This window comes from Lytechinus pictus, chromosome 1, assembly GCF_037042905.1.
Source record: "Lytechinus pictus isolate F3 Inbred chromosome 1, Lp3.0, whole genome shotgun sequence".
Lineage (NCBI taxonomy): Eukaryota > Metazoa > Echinodermata > Echinoidea > Temnopleuroida > Toxopneustidae > Lytechinus > Lytechinus pictus.
Window position 1 is genome coordinate 35,548,369 of NC_087245.1, and position 18,225 is coordinate 35,566,593.

Genomic DNA, 18,225 nt, shown 5'->3' on the forward strand with positions numbered 1-18,225 from the left:
TCTTACGGATTACAAAAAATGTAGGTTAAACAAATATATCATTCGGGTGCATGGAAACCCTATCTCTCTCCCCTACTAATAGGGCATGCATTTAGAACATGATGATGATGCACATCTTTTGTATAGCGCCATATATCTGTCAAAGACATTCAAAGAAACATTTTGGGAGGAGCCAGCCGAGCCAGCCAATCTGGGTCGCCTATAGAAGGGAGCACACACAGAACTGTGAACGGCAGGTCTCCCCTCACAAGAGATAATCAAAACACACCTTGTGCAGAGAAATGTCCTCCAGAACAGCTGGATCCTCAGTCGAGGTCCTCCTGCCAGCCATTTCGGCCCATTATCCTCGATATGGCTATGTGGCAGGAGGCGGGCCAGCAGCATCAAGACAAGATGCCACCTCCAGCTGCTTGTTTGGTAAGTTGGCTTTATATTTATTCCAAATCCAGGCTGAGGACCTTGTGGCGATCTCCATTAAGTCCAAAGCCAGCTTCCTTCTGTTGGTTGTCCCCATTCTTGAGAGGAAGAAATGGAGAGACTTTGTCGCATAACCTCTGCAGCCAGTCTCTACTGGGTAGTAGTCTACCTTCCATCCCCTCTCCTTACATTCTAGGATAAGTCCGGCATATTTTGACGTCTTGTACTCATGGGCCGTCTCAATGTTCTCCTCCCATGGCACAGTCAGTTCACAGAGGATGACAGACTTGGACTGCTTCGACCAGACTACTATATCTGGTCGCATGTTGGTAGTCGTAATCTCACTGGGAAAGGTCATCTGCTCATCCAAGTCTGAGACCAATTGCCAATCTCTTGCTAGACAAAGGAGCCTACTTGTGTGTTGTCTAGCTTTTCTGTTGGCTCCAGTACTTGTTCCAGCCTTCACAAATGAGATCATCGCTGGAGCTTTTAATGGCTTTGTCTGGTTTGCTTTCTCAATAGTGATCTTTAGGGCATTGCTCAGTTCTTTCAAGATCTCATTGTGCCTCCATGTATACAGGCCTTCTACCAGAGACACCTGACAATTTGATAGAATGTGTCTGAGTGAACCCTTCTTTCCACATCTATGGCAATTCTCGTTCTCAGTCTTGGCCCACTTCTTCAGGTTATGAGGAGAAGGAAGAACGTCGTAGGTTGCTCGTAACAAAAATTTGAGTGTGCCTGATTCCATTTTCCATATGTCTTTCCAGGATAGGGACCTTGGTTCTACACACTCCCATCGACACCAAGCTCCCTGCTGCACAAGGCCAACTGCTTTAGCGACACGTCGTTCCTCCTCTTTGTGACGGATTTCGTCAGAAACCATCTTCCGCTTCATTTTTGTGCTTGCCTTAAAGAAGTACTGGGTTGGATTCATGCCTAGCCCTGCTCTATTGGTTTGTGTAGGCCCAACCATATCCTTGTGCCTCAGCCGAGATTCCATTTCCTCAACTTCTTGCTGGGCATTCCACTTGCGTCCTGTGCGAATGTCTGGCACAGTCCCCCTAACGACCTGGTCGCTGGAGTCCCTAAGTGTCGAGTACATGTGAGCCTTCTTCACTTTAAACTCCTCTGTAAGAGCGCTCAGGGGTAACTTCAGCTTTGTGGAATGGCCATAGAAGCTTATGTTTGTTGTGCATGGAGGGATGCCAAGCCACTTCCGGGTGTGCACTGAGATTCTTTGCTCCATCCTCTCGACATGCGTCATTGCAATCTCGTACATCATCAATGGCCACATGATCCTTGGAAAGAGACCGAACTTTAGGCACCACAACTTGAGTTTATTTGGGAGGGTACATTTATCGATACGCTTAAGTCCATCCTCTACCATTGTTCGGATCTCATTTATCTGGTTCTTATCAGATAGCTCCTTTGTGAACCAGTGTCCTAAGCTCTTGACAGGGGCATCTGATATCGATGGAATGGCCTCACCACCAACGGTGTAGTGTGTCCTATCATCTAACTTTCCTTTCTTCATGGTCAAACTCCTTGACTTCCTCGGTTTGAACTTCATCCTGCACCAGCTTATCAATTGACCCAGCCGTTCCAGAACCTTCTGTGCATCGGCTGTGCATGGATTGAGTAGGGTAAGATCGTCCATGAAGGCTCGTATCGGTGGCAGCTCAAGCCCAGGTTCGATCTCAACACCTCTACAACTGGAACTTGCAGCTCTAGTTATGACTTCCATTGCCATGACAAATAGAATTGGGGAAATGGCACACCCCATCGGGATGCCTACCTCGAGGGGCTGGTAGGCTGTTGTATATTCCTTGGTAGAGAATCTCATCTTAAAGTCCTGAAAGTAACACTTTAGGAAATCACCAAGTTTCTCAGGAATGTAGAAGAAGTCCAAGGTAAACCATATCATTGAGTGTGGCAATGAACCGTATGCATTAGCCAAGTCCAGCCATAGAACTGATAGGTCCATCCTCCTCCTCTTTGCCTCTTGGATCGTGTGCCATATCATTGCAGAGTGCTCAACGCAGCCAGAAAACCCTGGAACTCCTGCCTTCTGGACAGATGCGTCAACAAAGCCATTTACGAGTAGGTACTTGGAAAGCCGCCCAGCGAGGATTCCCATCATGATCTTCCCGTCAATATTGAGGAGAGATATTGGACGGAATGATTCTATCCTCTCAGCATTCTTTTCTTTAGGTATGTACACACCTTCAGATTTATTCCATTCCTTTGGCACCACGTTATTTCGCCACAGTACCCTTAACAGTCTCCACAGTAGCCTCCTCATCCTGGTACAGTATTTAAATACTTTATATGGCACACCATTAGGTCCTGGGGATGAGCCAGCCCTTGCCTTCTTAACAAATCTTTCTACCTCAGATAGGCGTGGAGGGTCTATGTCAAAGTTTTCACCTGGAGAAGTTGGACGTACCAAGTTTTCCATAGGAGGCAGGGGTAGGTTCCTCACACCGTCAGAGTAGGTGTTTTTCAGGTGGTGTTGTAACTCCTCTTTAGTGGCCTTCAGTTCACCAGATCTCACAGGGTTGAAAAGAGCTTTGGTGAAGGCAAAGGGATCTTCATAGAATTTCTGTAGTTTCTTAGCCCGTCCTTTCCTTTTCCTTCTAAGCTTCTCAGCCTTGGACAGAGCTCTCAACCTCCTTCTCTGCTCATCTCTAAGGTCATCTAGAGCTTTCATTTCAATAGCATTGTTATTCTTTCTTGCCTCCTTCCAACGCCGCTGTAGGGCTCGTACACTGTGTCGTATGTCATGGATTTCTTGCTGTCTTCTACTAAGCCTCGATGTAACCGCCTGTGGCTTCGTACTGGCACAACCAAAGTTGTCGACCCCGTACTGATATATTGCCTCCATCATAGAAGAGAGTCTCTCTTCGGCGTTTCCCTTCATAGATTCGACCAGTATTTTGTCAAGCTGACCATCCATGGCTTCCCACATGTCTTTACTAGTTGAATTAGACCACTTTACCTTAGGACGTTTGCTCATACTACTTGGGTTGTGGGATGTAGCGTCGGAATCGGTGGCACTGTGGTTATCATCCTGGCCACTATTTCCATGCGCCTCACGTGACTTATCACTGCGTTGCTCAGCCCACTGCTCACTCCTTGGCTGCTCAGATGTCGCTCTCCTCGTGCAGCCTACCTTCGCCTGGTGAATCTTTAGACCCTTGGTGGTGTTGAAATGTCTATCGCACGATACACAGGCTACCCGGTTGGGCGCAATCGTAGTCCTGGGTCGAAGCCTAGTCCTTAAATCAGTATTATCCGGCCGTGTGAGTGATTCTTCCGCTCCCCCTCTCGGATCACTCTGGGAGTATTCTTGTCTATCAGAAATCGTAACAACGTAGTGGGTGCCACAAAGGGCTGGGTCAGGGGCAGTCAACCCCCTCCTCCCCGCCGGGGCTGCCGGCAAGTCATGCAAGTCTCTCCTTGCTGTCACCAGCCTGTTCCTGGTTTGTCACCATGGCCTATTTCCATGTGCAGAGAAATGTCCTCCAGAACAGCTGGATCCTCAGTCGAGGTCCTCCTGCCAGCCAATGATGTACTGTTTCTCTATTTTGACATCTTTACAATTTCTTGAATACATTTTCCCTCGGGATATTCCCCCAACGAGATAGATTTGCATTTGTATTGAGTGTATCTAAAAGGGAATTCATGAGAAACTTAGCAACTTTATTTGGTAGATTATAAATCAGACTTTTCCATTCTACAGGTTTTTATTCCAGGTTTGCCAATTCAAAAAACTTGCCTTGTACTGAAAGTGATTGGACATGAAGAAGCCAATCTTGTGATCTTTTTTGTAGTTGAGAATCTTTAACCGTTTTTTTTTTTTTTTTTTTGTGGCATTCGTCTCTGGAAGCGATTTAAAGACATTATTACCGTTCACAACTGTTGACTTTTTTCTTGTCCACTGAGATTCTCTTTCAAGGGCAACATCTATAAGCAATGATTAACTTTAGCATCCCCCGTTGCTCTTATTCTAGTATAATTCTGAGTTTGAGCTTCGTAATATAGAGATCTGAAATGTTGGGTATATTAAGACATTCTGGCATATGAAGGAAAGCCAAAGTGGCTGGTCTCGCAAGGCCAGACACCACTTTTTCAAATATTGATTACACAATGCATCTAGTGACTTTAAATGGGTGTTGGTAAGTTCATTGACTGTAAGGTGGAACCTCAGTGATGACAGAAAATAGTCAGCAAATATCTTCAAGTTGTATTCATCACGAATCAAAGCTTTTCATATATATATATATATATATATATATACATGTATATATATATATATATATATCATTTAGAAAATATAACAGTTTGACCCGACAGTATTTAGACTGACTCATCTTGAATGGATTTATCATGCACAATCTACTCATGCAGATATACTTACTGTGTTCAATTTCTGTTTATTTAACCATAAAAATATCAATATACAAATCATACAGTGCATAATTATGAAATATAGACAAAATATGGCTAGGACAATAAAAAAGCAAATTGCTTGTAAAGAATGGCCCCCAAACACTAGTATTTACACAATTTTCATTAAAAACATAAAAATGCAGTATTTTTAAATTCTAAATTCAAAGAAATAAAAATCACGAATGTTCTACAAAATTTTCAAATACATATCAAAAGTTAAACAGTGGGGTCTCCTAAAGGGGAATATAATCTTTAACATATGTTTGATAGAAATCTCTTCATGAAATAACATTTAATCATCCCCTCTCATTTCATGTTCAGGTAAAGTAAATATAAAGTTGTGTAAATAAAAAAAAGTTTATAGTATACAAAGATGATAACTATTCTAAGAGAGCAATCATGGAATAGTAATCAGTCCCTCTCATTTTACTTCCAGGTAGATGTAGAAAAGTAAGTATCATTAGCGTACCTAACGGGGGGGGGGCAGGGGGGCAGACTGCCCCCCTGACGAGTCAAAACTGATCCCTTACGAGCTAAGTGGGCCCCTCCTTTGAACTTGAAGACCTTTTTTTTTTAATCCTTTTTTTGCGGACGAATTTGCCCCCCCTTTGGAAAATCCTAGGTACGCCACTGGTAAGTATCCATCATAGTCTATCAAGTTCGTTCTTGTTAATGTGTTTCCTCACTGTCCTGCCATCTGTTGCTTTCAGAGAAATGAGAATGCGTCCGTCAGATGACCAGGCTGCCAAAATCTAACCGGTTTTTTTTTATGTATGTACTGTTCAGAAGGTTAACGATTTCTTCCTGTATAAGATCATGACGTATAGGCCTACTGATTCCACTATTATTTAGTTTCCTTCTATTTAGAATGAGGGAACTAAAGAATGGTTCTATTTTCAAAAGACGATTTTAAGCGTTAAAGATCAATAATTCATTCAATTCAATTCAAATAAACATTTATTTTCATCCATTTCATTACATTTTTTGTAAACATGAATTCATACATAAATCAATTTGTCATGAAAAATATAAATATGTACATATTGGGTTTAAAGAAGAAGGCGTATACCCTAAAAGCTGAGGCTTACGATTTCTTCCTGTAAGATCATGACGTATAGACCTACCGATTCCACTATTCTTTAGTTTCCTTCTATTTAGAATGAGGGAACTAAAGAATGGTTCTATTTTCAAAAGACGATTTTAAGCGTTAACGATCAATAATTCATTCAATTCAATTCAAATAAACATTTATTTTCTTCCATTTCATTACATTTTTTGAAAACATAAATTCATACATAAATCAATTTGTTATGAAAAATATAAATATGTACATATTGGGTTTAAAGAAGAAGGCGTATACCCTAAAAGCTGAGGCTTACGATTTCTTCCTGTAAGATCATGACGTATAGGCCTACTGATTCCACTATTCTTTAGTTTCCTTCTATTTAGAATGAGGGAACTAAAGAATGGTTCTATTTTCAAAAGACGATTTTAAGCGTTAACGATCAATTCATTCAATTCAATTCAAATAAACATTTATTTTCATCCATTTCATTACATTTTTTTGTAAACATGAATTCATACATAAATCAATTTGTTATGAAAAATATGAATATGTACATATTGGGTTTAAAGAAGAAGGCGTATACCCTAAAAGCTGAGGCTTACGATTTCGTCCTGTAAGATCATGACGTATAGGCCTACCGATTCCAATATTCTTTAGTTTCCTTCTATTTAGAATGAGCGAACTAAAGAATGGTTCTATTTTCAAAAGACGATTTTAAGCGTTAACGATCAATTCATTCAATTCAATTCAAATAAACATTTATTTTCATCCATTTCATTACATTTTTTGTAAACATGAATTCATACATAAATCAATTTGTTATGAAAAATATAAATATGTACAAATTGGGTTTAAAAAAGAAGGCGTATACCCTAAAAGCTGAGGCTTACGATTTCTTCCTGTAAGATCATGACTTATATATAGGCCTTATTATTCAAAAATAAAATGCATTGCAGGAAATCCTTGATCAGGATAATAACATTCTTTATACCTCTAAAATCATGAAAATGACTTTCTTGTGTGAATAGTAACCTCATAATATATACGTAAAGATTTAGAAAATGGGCCGCGTTTTTTTTTTACTTCTTAATATACCAAACTAATCATTAGTCGTATAACTTCAGAGATATATAGTATGATATCAGTTCATCAATATGATTGTTCAATGTAACTGTGGCCTTCTCTAGATAGCCTCTGTCGCATGATAAATGTGTAATAGAAATTCTTCTTTTTTTCCTTAAAAAGCAAGGCAAAATGGTGATAGGTACTAACTTCCAATTTGAACTTGTTTTTATAATTGTGTTGCACCTTTCAAATGTTCATTTACGACAAAGTCATCATTAGAAATGAACATTGATGCATTTGTTACATTCAAATTGTTATATATACGAATTGTAAGAGCAATTACATTCATTTATTAAGTTATTTCCTCTTTAAGGATATTCATAGCATATAATGATTAAGAATATTCCAGAATGTCTCAGTAAAGCTTTGTTAGGCATGCCTATTTAATGAGGCTGAGTAATCTTTGTTATGTCTGGAATGTACAAAGATAGACAATTATAGAGCCTGCCTGCAGTGAAAAGGACAATATGATTAGCTATGTTGTTTACATTGTTAATTTCACTGAGGTAATTCAAGAGTCTTCTAGAAGTGGACTATCCTAAAAAGAAGGATAATGTTCTTTTTAAAGATAATACTAGAAGCTTCCAGAATAGTGAAAATCTATATACATGAGCTGGCAGTTTCTACATCATCATATCAGATCAGAAATCAGAGTTTCGCACCAGACTTTATGTCAGAGCATAGTTTATTTCCAACTGGAATACAACATTTATCTTCTGTGGAACTATTTGCACGCCGTCAATGAACTGTTTGCAGTTATTTTAAGAGAGGAATTCTCAGTTCTCATCGAGATCATCAACCTGTTTTAAGGAACATTTGTCAACCCATGGATTGCTGAAATTGACTGTCAATCATCAGTGATATGCAAATGAGAGAGTTGATGATGTCCCCCTAGGCCTTCTTTGGTTTGAAATATGAAATATTCTAATTTTCTCCTAATACTGTCATGTGGCATTTTTACCATTGTTTTAAAAATATATGGTTTTGTAAAGTTGGTCCTTCATGTAAAATCTGTGAAAAGGCAAAATTTGTATAATTCAGAACCCCCCCCAAAAAAATAAAAATAGTGCGTGGGGGGGGGGGGGGCATCATTGACTCTCTCTTTTGCATATCACTGAGCTGTGCATATAACTGTTTTGTGAAAATAAGCGAACATAAATGCCATGACTTTCTTATTTTACATCCGATTTTTATGAAATGTTCAGCGTTATGCGTGTTTTTAGTGTTTTCAGTGGTATCGCGTCGGAAATTCGGAATTAGGTTGATGCAGGAAAGATCACAGAACAACACATACTCTCCTAAAAACAACCAACTACAAAAAAAGTTCATGTATCGATACTTTGGGGTGATTTTAGATTTTGATAAGGCGATCGTTTATCCCCTCCCCCGAAGAAACAAAATAAAATAATAATGATAATAATAATAATATTGATACTACTACTACTACTACTACTACTACTAATAATAATAATAATGATAATAATAATAATAATAATATTGATACTAGTACTACTACTACTACTACTACTACTACTGATAATAATAATAATAATAATAATAATGATTATAATAATAATAATAATAACAATAATGATGATAACAATAATAACAATAAATCAAAAGGCATATTACCCTTACCTTCATTCAGTTGACAACTGTTTCCATTGAAATGTCTCGCTCATTAGTATTCCATTATAAAATATCCTGAAAGTATGAATCCGCTTGTGATCCCTTTGACAAAATTATGTGTACTAATTCAATATTGTCTTCTCTTTAGCAAGCGAATGTACCCGTCCCTTCATCGTGTCTGGCAGAGTACGTTTCAGCAACTCAACTTTGTCGTAGCGTTTTTTCTTCTTCTTTTTTTAGGTTTTATCCTTTGTGTGACAAATGTTCTCTGTCAAAATTAATTATAAGGTGTATCCGCTGATCAGCAATCACAATATTCCAATGGAATATGAGTAATTGGAGGGTTTAGATAAAAGAGGTGCTCTTAGATTATTCAATGACTGCACGTCACTGAAGAGGTATATCCAAGTAAGGAAGTGTCGAATCACTACCCACAATTAGATTAAATGCATGGCCGTATGCCGTGGGAGGGGGGGCTAGCATTTCTTTACTGAAATTCATCAACAGAGTGCACAACATTTTCCAATTTTCACTTTAGAAAATGGAAAAATTTCCCCATGACAAATTCGATCACTTTGCTCCCTCGAGTTTCTCATTTTATTTATGTGCCCCTGGAAAAAAAATCTGCGTACGGAAATGATAAGAAGAATAAATAATGCAATTATAATCGTAATATACTGTATAAATTATTGCACAAAATAAATAAATTCAAGACAGATCTGATATATGTACAAAGTTCAAAGTGACAAGTATTCATAACTGTCGTTTTGTTTTAAGTTGTGTCGTGTGAATTCATGTTCTGTATAGGTATACTAGTACTTAATAGGCATGCGGATTCAGAGAGTCGAAGTGGTCGCGGCCTATCCCACACCTTTGGCGGTGCAAAAAAGAAAAGGAGTGGAAAGAGAAAGAGAGATAAAAAAAAGAAAGGAGTAAGGAAACATGAGGAAGGAGATGAGAAAATGAAGAAAAATGCACAATGAGGAAAGAAAGTAAATGATACAAGGGGAGTGTAATTATTGGAAAATACAAACATTCAGGTCAATACATATATATATATTTATATATATAAATATATATTTATATATATATATATATATATATATATATATATATATATATATATATATATATATATATATATATATATATATATATATATATATATATATATATATATATATATCGCTCGCACTTCGCGCTCACGTGGCCTTGAGAAAAATGATGATCTGCTCAAGAGGATTAAAGGGGCTTAAAATATTTTGTTTTCAGCTGAATATGCATAAATTATTCTACTTGTTACTTGAGTTTTAATTATTTTGTTTCAGCGAGATGTATATCATATTAACGATTTCAAATAATTGCTGAATAATGGAAATGTGTTCGCGCTTATCGCTCGCATTATTTGATCAATGAGATATGTATCCTCTTCGTGGGTCACTGCAAACATTCCTAAACAGGTCTATTTTCAGGTCAATATATTAAAAATTTGAACTCGCGCTTCGGGCTTGTCTTATTTATTTATTTATGCCTTATGACTTACTGTCTCTTGATTGAAGAATAAAGTTAAGATGCAACAAAAACTTTGTTTTAGTTTAAAAATACCACCTTAAACTTGAACAAATGACAACGGAAATCATTTCTTCTGTTTAAGCATCTATAATAATGATTCCATCATAAAATACAACAATGTTTTAAAGAATAGGAATGGTGAGAGTATTAAACATCTCTCAAATATGGAAAAATTTGCTAAATCAATACAATTCACATAAACGACATATTGGAATTACATTATAGGCCTACATGTCACAATGTATGTTACATAAGATATAAGAAAAAATTAGTCTTAGGGATGTTGCGGGTTTAAAGCCAAGTTCGAGTTCTGGCATATTATTCAATTTCGAAGAGAAATGATGGGAAACTATCCTACTCTGTTTATCATACGCAATAATGCTTATTTCGAAGAGCAAAGTTATTTAAACTAATTCAGGTTTGCTTGGAAATAATATTCATTTAATTACCACATATTTTTCATATCTACACAGAAAACAAAATGTGAGACCACACTTTAAATGCCGACTTTTTTTCATTATTTTTTTTCTGATCTCCATTTGCTAATTGCTCTGTAGTTCTCTGTCGAAGGGTTTTTCGTTAGAAAAAAAAATCGTTTGTCAGATGTCATTTATTTATAGATTTGCTTGTATTATACAAAGTTTTGTTCAAGTAGGTAAACATTTTATTTTTTCTGTTGTTACCAGAACCATGATTTATTTTTGATAACAAAGACCATTTGCATGTCAAGGTCAATACCCAAAGTCACCTCACTTTAATTATAGGATATAAAGATACATGTATATTATAGACCTTATGCTGTGACGTCATCGCACCGCAATCTTAGAGGCTGGAGCCATTGCCTTGCATGCATTGGTGATCTGACAATGGTTTCGTTAGAACACAATAACCTTCATTCAGCTATTGGGAAAACAATAAGAACATGATATTAATTCACCTTTTTTGGAAATTTAGAGTATTTAAAAAAAAAAGCAATATTTACAGGACAGTTAAATAATTAACAACTGTTCTTACAGTAGTCGCCCTCATACTTTAATAATTATAGCCAATATATTGCCATTATATTCAATATCTTATATCAATCCTATATCAAAGGTTCAAACCATCACACTTTAATAGAGGGACACTCATGGCTAAAAATAATATGATTTGAACAGATACTGGGAAAATAACATCAGACAAAGAAAACACTGAAAATGTCATCAGAATTGGACAAAGAATGACAAAGTTATGACATTTCAAAGTTGTGCATTAGTTCGTTGAAAAAGTTATGCATGCATTGTCTTCATGAATATGTATTATGTAATGAACGAGCTGATGTCATATCTCCACTTATTCTTTGGTATTGTTTTGTGTTAATTTTGTATTTATTCAAAATTGACTAAGAATGTAAGGAATGGATTAACAACTGATTCAACGTGGAATATAATTATTGCTGCAACTTATGTCGTAACAAGCAGTAGCGTACCTAGGATTTTCCACAGGGGGGCAAAACCGTCCGCCAAAAAAATTGACAAGCAAAAAAAAAAAAAAAGTCCTCAACCACAAGTATAGGATTTCGAACCAGAAAAAAAATTGACAAGCAAAAAAAAAAGAAAAGAAAAAAAAGGTTTTCAAGCTCGTCAGGGGAGCAAAAAAGGTCTTCAAGCTCGTCAGGGGGGGGGGGGCAAAGAAGGTCTTCAGGGGGGGGGGGCAGGGATACGTCCTTTGCATGGGTTGTGACTCGTCAGACTGCCCCCCCGTAGGTACGCTAGTGGTAACAAGAGTCATTATGAACCAATCATGATTTTATGTAAGGGAAGTGGGGGCATGATAATTCGTTACCTACTGAATATTCATGACAACGTGCGCTATATATAAATATAAATGTACATTACAAGCTGTCATGTAAAGAATACACTACTAGTAAAAAAAAAACACGGAAGAGGACAACACTTTAAGACGGAAAGAAAAACACCCCTCAGATATATATATAAATTTATCAATAATCATAATTATTTAGCCTGATGGAATAAACTTATCATGATGCCAGGAGGGTAATGTCATAGGAAATTATATTTAGTGCAGATGACATTATTGTTGTCAGAGACAGATGGAGAGAGAGAGAGGGGGGGGGGTGAAGAAAGTAAGACAAGGAGATCAGATTAAGTTTGGCAAAATCAAAACTCTTGAATACAAGATGTTATTCTAATTTTTGTTTATTTAAAATTTATGATAGAATAGCATGTTGAGGTGCACACAATCACGGATGGAACATATATAGTTAATTAACATTGCCAAAAAATGTACATTTCCATTTTAAGTCTTGCAGATTTTTACAAAAATAGTCAATATAATATGATAAAAACATAAGGTGATCATTATATATTCACATCATAATATAATACAGCATTATTCCACTTTGTACAAACATGATCATTTTAAATTGCTGCTTGGTTTCTAGCACCCATGAAACAAATTGATCAAATTGATATTTCTTCACAGTTCACACACATAACCATAATTTCAGTTGCAAAAATCATTAAGCAATCACTAGCAAAATAAATAAACACACAAAATAGCACAAGATCACAAGCAATATTTACTTGTCAGAAATCTGTACCAAAATTGTAAGAAACTACTATACATGTATAATATCCTCTAATCAGTATCCTAAGCCCTAGGCTAAAATCAATCTTTTTTATCCTTCTATAAACGGTATAAGACTGTCAAATATTTTGAATCTCTCAAATTTTATAGCCCTATTACTCTACCTTAATTCTCGAGATGAAATTTTTTCTCTTAATCGCATATTTTAGCTCTCCAAAACAGCCATACATATAATAAAAAAGCTAAATTTGAACACAAAAATCATTTATCGCAAAAATTGATTTCTTTGTCTGTTGAGAAGGTAAAAGCAGTGGCAAACTGCACAAACAAACCTTTATCATTGAAGATCACAGAATACCTTTGTGCACATTGAAAAACACTTTAATAAAAGAGAAAAAAAAACAAGATACATAGTTTACACTATTTGTGTTCCAGGTACATAAACAGGATAAAGTGAGTACAAGATTGTTGACAGATTCTAATAATTGTACTCCACTATCAACTAATTGTAAACTACATGAACATAAAATATGTAATGATGTAATTGTTTAAAAGAAAAATATACATGTAATGAACATAGAAATAACATATGAACATGAAAACAACAAAGTTATTGGAAACGAATAAATTTTACTTGCAGAAATGTTGTAGATGAGGGTGCAATTTTTTTATCAAAGTTTTGGATTTTTAATGCTCTGTATGATCTCAAGAGACCCAAACAAAGTTCATAAAAAAACGATGAAAAGCAAAAGGTCCAAAAAACAAAGAAACACATAAGAAATTGCAAAAAAAGAATATAATACATCAGAAATTGATCTAATATCGCAATTTTTTCATGTACATTTGCTAAGAACACCACAAAGAGTTTCTACATCAAAAATTAGATCAACACCTGCGTGCTAATTTTCGGTGCGATCGCACGATCAACGGCCGAGATCTCAAGAGGGGGGGGGGGGGGGGCAGGGAGGCCCCCCTACCATATGATCTTCCAAGATACCCTGGCCTAGATAGGGTTAATATATGCAGAAAAATAAAGAAAACATTTTAAGGTTTGACAAACATCCATTGAAAATTAGATAATTTTTATGGACTTGAATTGAGGTTTCATATGCCAGCAGGAACTCTATGTCATGTTATACAAATTCAATAAATTCTCATTATTTAATGATTCATGATGACTGAAAATATTTCTCTTACGGAAGTGGGAATGATTAGACTTTCCAGTTGCTGATTGAATATACATTCCTTTCATATATGATAGTGAAAAAAAAAACCCAATTTATTCATGATTTCTTATCACCATGAATTTTCCACTTGCTTCATAATTGCGAGATATCATTAAAAGTATCCACTGCAACCAGCCAATAGAGAGAATTGGTACCATATGATACATGTAAGTTGTGTAGTTAACAATTAAAGTATAAGTTGTAAAAACAAGGAATTAACAATCAACATCAATTGTAAAAATAAGTACTAAACCAGTAACGTCATTTGTAAAAATAAGTATCTGTGAATTTCTATTTCAGGTATAAACTTTAAGATGATCACTTACAAGAAGTCATTTAACCATACATCAACGTTTTGATCATTATGAGTTGTTTGCAATACACTGTACCTGAGTGTGTACCATGATCATACGCATATTTCTTATCAATTATATGACGAGGTGTGACAGCTAGCTCAGTCGGTAGAGCAGGGCTTTCAGATTCCAGTGAACCGGTTATCCTCATTACCAGATCCCTTGGAAAGGACCTTAAGCCTTCGGCTCCTCTGGTTGCTTGTTTACAAGCATTTACGCTTTCTTCGCTCCTAGGTAAAAACCCAGGAGTCTGGGTGCAAGTGTAGATCTAAGACAGAGACAGTCTCGGATGAGACAGCATCTGAGATATAGACCCTTGTGACCAGAATCAGCAGAGACCAAGATAAGACACAATTCATGTCATGATTCGCTGATGTCTCAGCCTTTATGACACAAGAAATCTCCCTTTGAGTCAGACACAAGAAAAACAGAGTCCAGGACTGAGATGAAACATGAGACACCATCATTGTCTAAAGACACTCAACACTGATAGATTGAAGTAAGGCACTGAGAATAACTCTTCAAAATTGAGTTATTTGTTCAGTGTCTGACCCTAGCCTTTGAGACATAAAACAATTCTCTTTGAGACAGAGAACCAAGACATCAGCATCTGAGAATGGGATGAAACATGAGACACTCACAATCACTGTCTCAAGACACCCAATACTGACAGATTGAAGTGAAGCACTGAGTTTAACTCTTCAAAACTGAGGCCTTTATTCAGTGTCCCACCTTGGCCTATGGGACATGAGACATTTCTCTTTGAGACAGAGACATAGCCCAGGCAATCAGTGTTTGAGAATAAGATGAGACATGAAAAACACAATTGTCTCTTGTCTCAAGACCTCCATCACTGACAGATTAAAGAAAAGCATTGGGATTAAATTTTCAATATCACGTTTTTTTAAATATCTCACCCTCGCCTATGCGATAAGAACATTTCTTTTTGAGACAGAGACTCAAGAAATTAGCCTTCGAGACCGAGATGAGACAAACAATCATTGTCAAAAACATGACTAAAAAACCCTACATTAATAAGTACCTAGTACTAAAATGTAATACTTGAGAATCACTTTGGCAGCTAGGCAAAAGATAGGATATCAATCAATCATTTAATTTTGAAACCACAGTATCGAGTTAATTAACTTGAATCCACGCTTGTAATCAAGTCAAGACTCCAGTCACCTACCAGTGACTCAAGCAGTTTTCAACGTTCACACATTGACATTTGTACAGTGACTGATTTGACTTAAACCCTAAAATGACTTTAATAACTTGATCAGAAATTTAGTGACGCGTTACAACCCTGCCTGAATGACATAAAAGCATATTGAGTATAGCAATACATTACAAAATCTGGGATGATAAACACACAACAGGGAACAATTCATTACGTACTTGGTTATCATTGTGGTAATGAATTTAATGCATTTTTCATGAGTTGTAATTGAAATAAAGTTGGATTGAAAATTTCAGCTTTGTCACCATCCTTTGAGATAACATTTGATATTGTCATGCTTAACAATAATAAGCAGGGCCCGCTGGGAGAACAGTTTTTTGGAACTGAAGTGGATACCCTGGGTAACATATGATATTATTATTATTATTATCATTGGTGTGTAAAATATACATTGAGTGCAATTCCATGTGATAGTGGAATAAAAACCATTTTGTGGATAGGAGAGAGACTGACAAATTAGCGTACTTAGTATGCAATTTTATGTTGCAAAGACTGTGATGGTTGAGATATGATCATTTGAAGTATTTTTCTTACAGTTACAGAATAGCTTTGTAATTTTTACGGAGCTAAGTTAGTATGAGAACATTTTTAATCACTTTATGCCCATTAAACTTTAGCTACCACTACTCATCATAAACCTTGATACCTTGAATACCTTGAAGGATTTGAACTTCCTGGAAGGTCATCTTTCTCATGTTGAGATTTCATGTGGCTCAAAACTCAAGGTCCTTGATGTATTGGTTCCTAAACAGTTGGGCACATTGCATTTTCGATGGCAGTGGAGTGGGAGTAGTCATGAATGAATGATTAGCTGTTATTGATGTGACGTCTCCCAACAAAGTTATCCATAGCTTTGGCTGTCTCAAAGAAGTCCTCCATACTGAAAATGGCTTTCTGAGGTAACAAGCTGCATGGGGATGATAAAAGGGATAAAAAAATATTATTGCACAAATGGTTGGTATACTTTGTAGTAAGCTTGAAAAAGGCTCAAAAATTGGTCAAAATGTTCTTTGCGAACTTCAAGAAAGTATGAAATATATAAAGACAAATCAATGAGGAATGCAGGAAAGATGCTGAGAGGGGACTTAAAGACGAAGCAAAGACTTGTTAAGGTGTGCTACCAGCTGCTGCCTGAGTCTTTGCTTTAATAAAGACAAGGCAAAGACTTTTTAAGGTGCACTACCAGCTGCTGCCTGAGTCTTTGCTTTGATAGAGACAAGGCAAAGACTTGTTAAGGTGTGCTACCCAGCTGCTGCCTGAGTCTTTTCTTTAATAAAGACAAGGCAAAGACTTGTTAAGGTGCACTACCAGTTGCTGCCTGAGTCTTTGCTTTAATAAAGACAAGGCAAAGACTTTTTAAGGTGCACTACCAGCTGCTGCCTGAGTCTTTGCTTTAATAGAGACAACGCAAAGACCTGTTAAGGTGTACTTCATAGCTGCTGCCCGAGTCTTTGCTTTAATAAAGACAGGCAAAGACTTTTTAAGGTGCACTACCTAGCTGCTGCCTTAGTCTTTGCTTTAATGAAGACAGGCAAAGACTTGTTAAGGTGTGCTACCTAGCTGCTGCCTGAGCCTGCTTTAATAAAGACAAGGCAAAGACTTGTTAAGGTGTGCTACCTAGCTGCTGCCTGAGTCTTTGCTTTAATAAAGACAAGGCAAAGACTTGTTAAGGTGTGCTACCTAGCTGCTGCCTTAGCCTGCTTTAATAAAGACAAGGCAAAGACTTGTTAAGGTGTGCTACCAGCTGCTGCCTGAGTCTTTGCTTTAATAAAGACAAGGCAAAGACTTGTTAAGGTGTGCTACCAGCTGCTGCCTGAGTCTTTGCTTTAATAAAGACAAGGCAAAGACTTGTTAAGGCGTGCTACCTAGCTGCTGCCTGAGCCTGCTTTAATAAGGACAAGGCAAAGACTTGTTAAGGTGCGCTACCTAGCTGCTGCCTGAGCCTGCTTTAATAAAGACAAGGTAAAGACTTGTTAAGGTGCACTACCAGCTGCTGCCTTAGTCTTTTCTTTAATAAAGACAAGGCAAAGACTTGTTAAGGTGCACTACCAGCTGCTGCCTTAGTCTTTGCTTTAATAAAGACAAGGCAAAGACTTGTTAAGGTGTGCTACCTAGCTGCTGCCTGAGCCTGCTTTAATAAAGACAAGATAAAGACTTGTTAAGGAGTGCTACCCAGCTTTTGCCTGAGCCTGCTTTAATAAAGACATGACAAAGACTTGTTAAGGAGTGCTACCCAGCTGCTGCCTGAGCCTGCTTTAATAAAGACAAGGCAAAGACTTGTTAAGGAGTGCTACCCAGCTGCTGCCTGAGCCTGCTTTAATAAAGACAAGGCAAAGACCTGTTAAGGCGTGCTACCTAGCTGCTGCCTGAGTCTTTGCTTTAATAAAGACATGACAAAGACTTGTTAAGGTGTGCTACCTAGCTGCTGCCTGAGCCTGCTTTAATAAGGACAAGTCAAAGAGTTGCTAAGGCGTGCTACCTAGCTGCTGCCTGAGTCTTTGCTTTAATAAAGACAAGGCAAAGACTTGTTAAGGCGTGCTACCTAGCTGCTGC

At 37.0% G+C, this 18,225-nt stretch overlaps 2 protein-coding genes across 6 annotated transcripts in view; both read right to left on the reverse strand.

The window, feature by feature from the left end:
- Positions 1–355: 355 nt before the first annotated feature.
- On the reverse strand, positions 356–3,388 carry LOC129280316 (uncharacterized). The gene has a single exon (XM_054916353.2). The coding sequence runs from the start codon at positions 3,386–3,388 to the stop codon at positions 356–358; it is 3,033 nt and encodes a 1,010-aa protein (XP_054772328.2).
- A 9,058-nt stretch (positions 3,389–12,446) lies between these two features.
- LOC129261783 (epidermal retinol dehydrogenase 2-like) overlaps positions 12,447–18,225 on the reverse strand; it is a 31,092-nt gene continuing 25,313 nt past the window's right edge. For all 5 annotated transcript variants that reach the window (XM_064101424.1, XM_064101436.1, XM_064101443.1 and 2 more), the window contains one exon: positions 12,447–16,579. In XM_064101424.1, the coding sequence (XP_063957494.1) occupies positions 16,480–16,579 (100 nt within the window). In that variant the 3' untranslated portion in view covers positions 12,447–16,479. The remainder of the gene's footprint in view (positions 16,580–18,225) is intronic.

Coding starts and splice junctions, on each gene's coding strand:
- LOC129280316 (XM_054916353.2), bottom strand. CDS start 3,388: ATGTGGGAAGCCATGGATGGTCAGCTTGACAAAATACTGGTCGAATCT.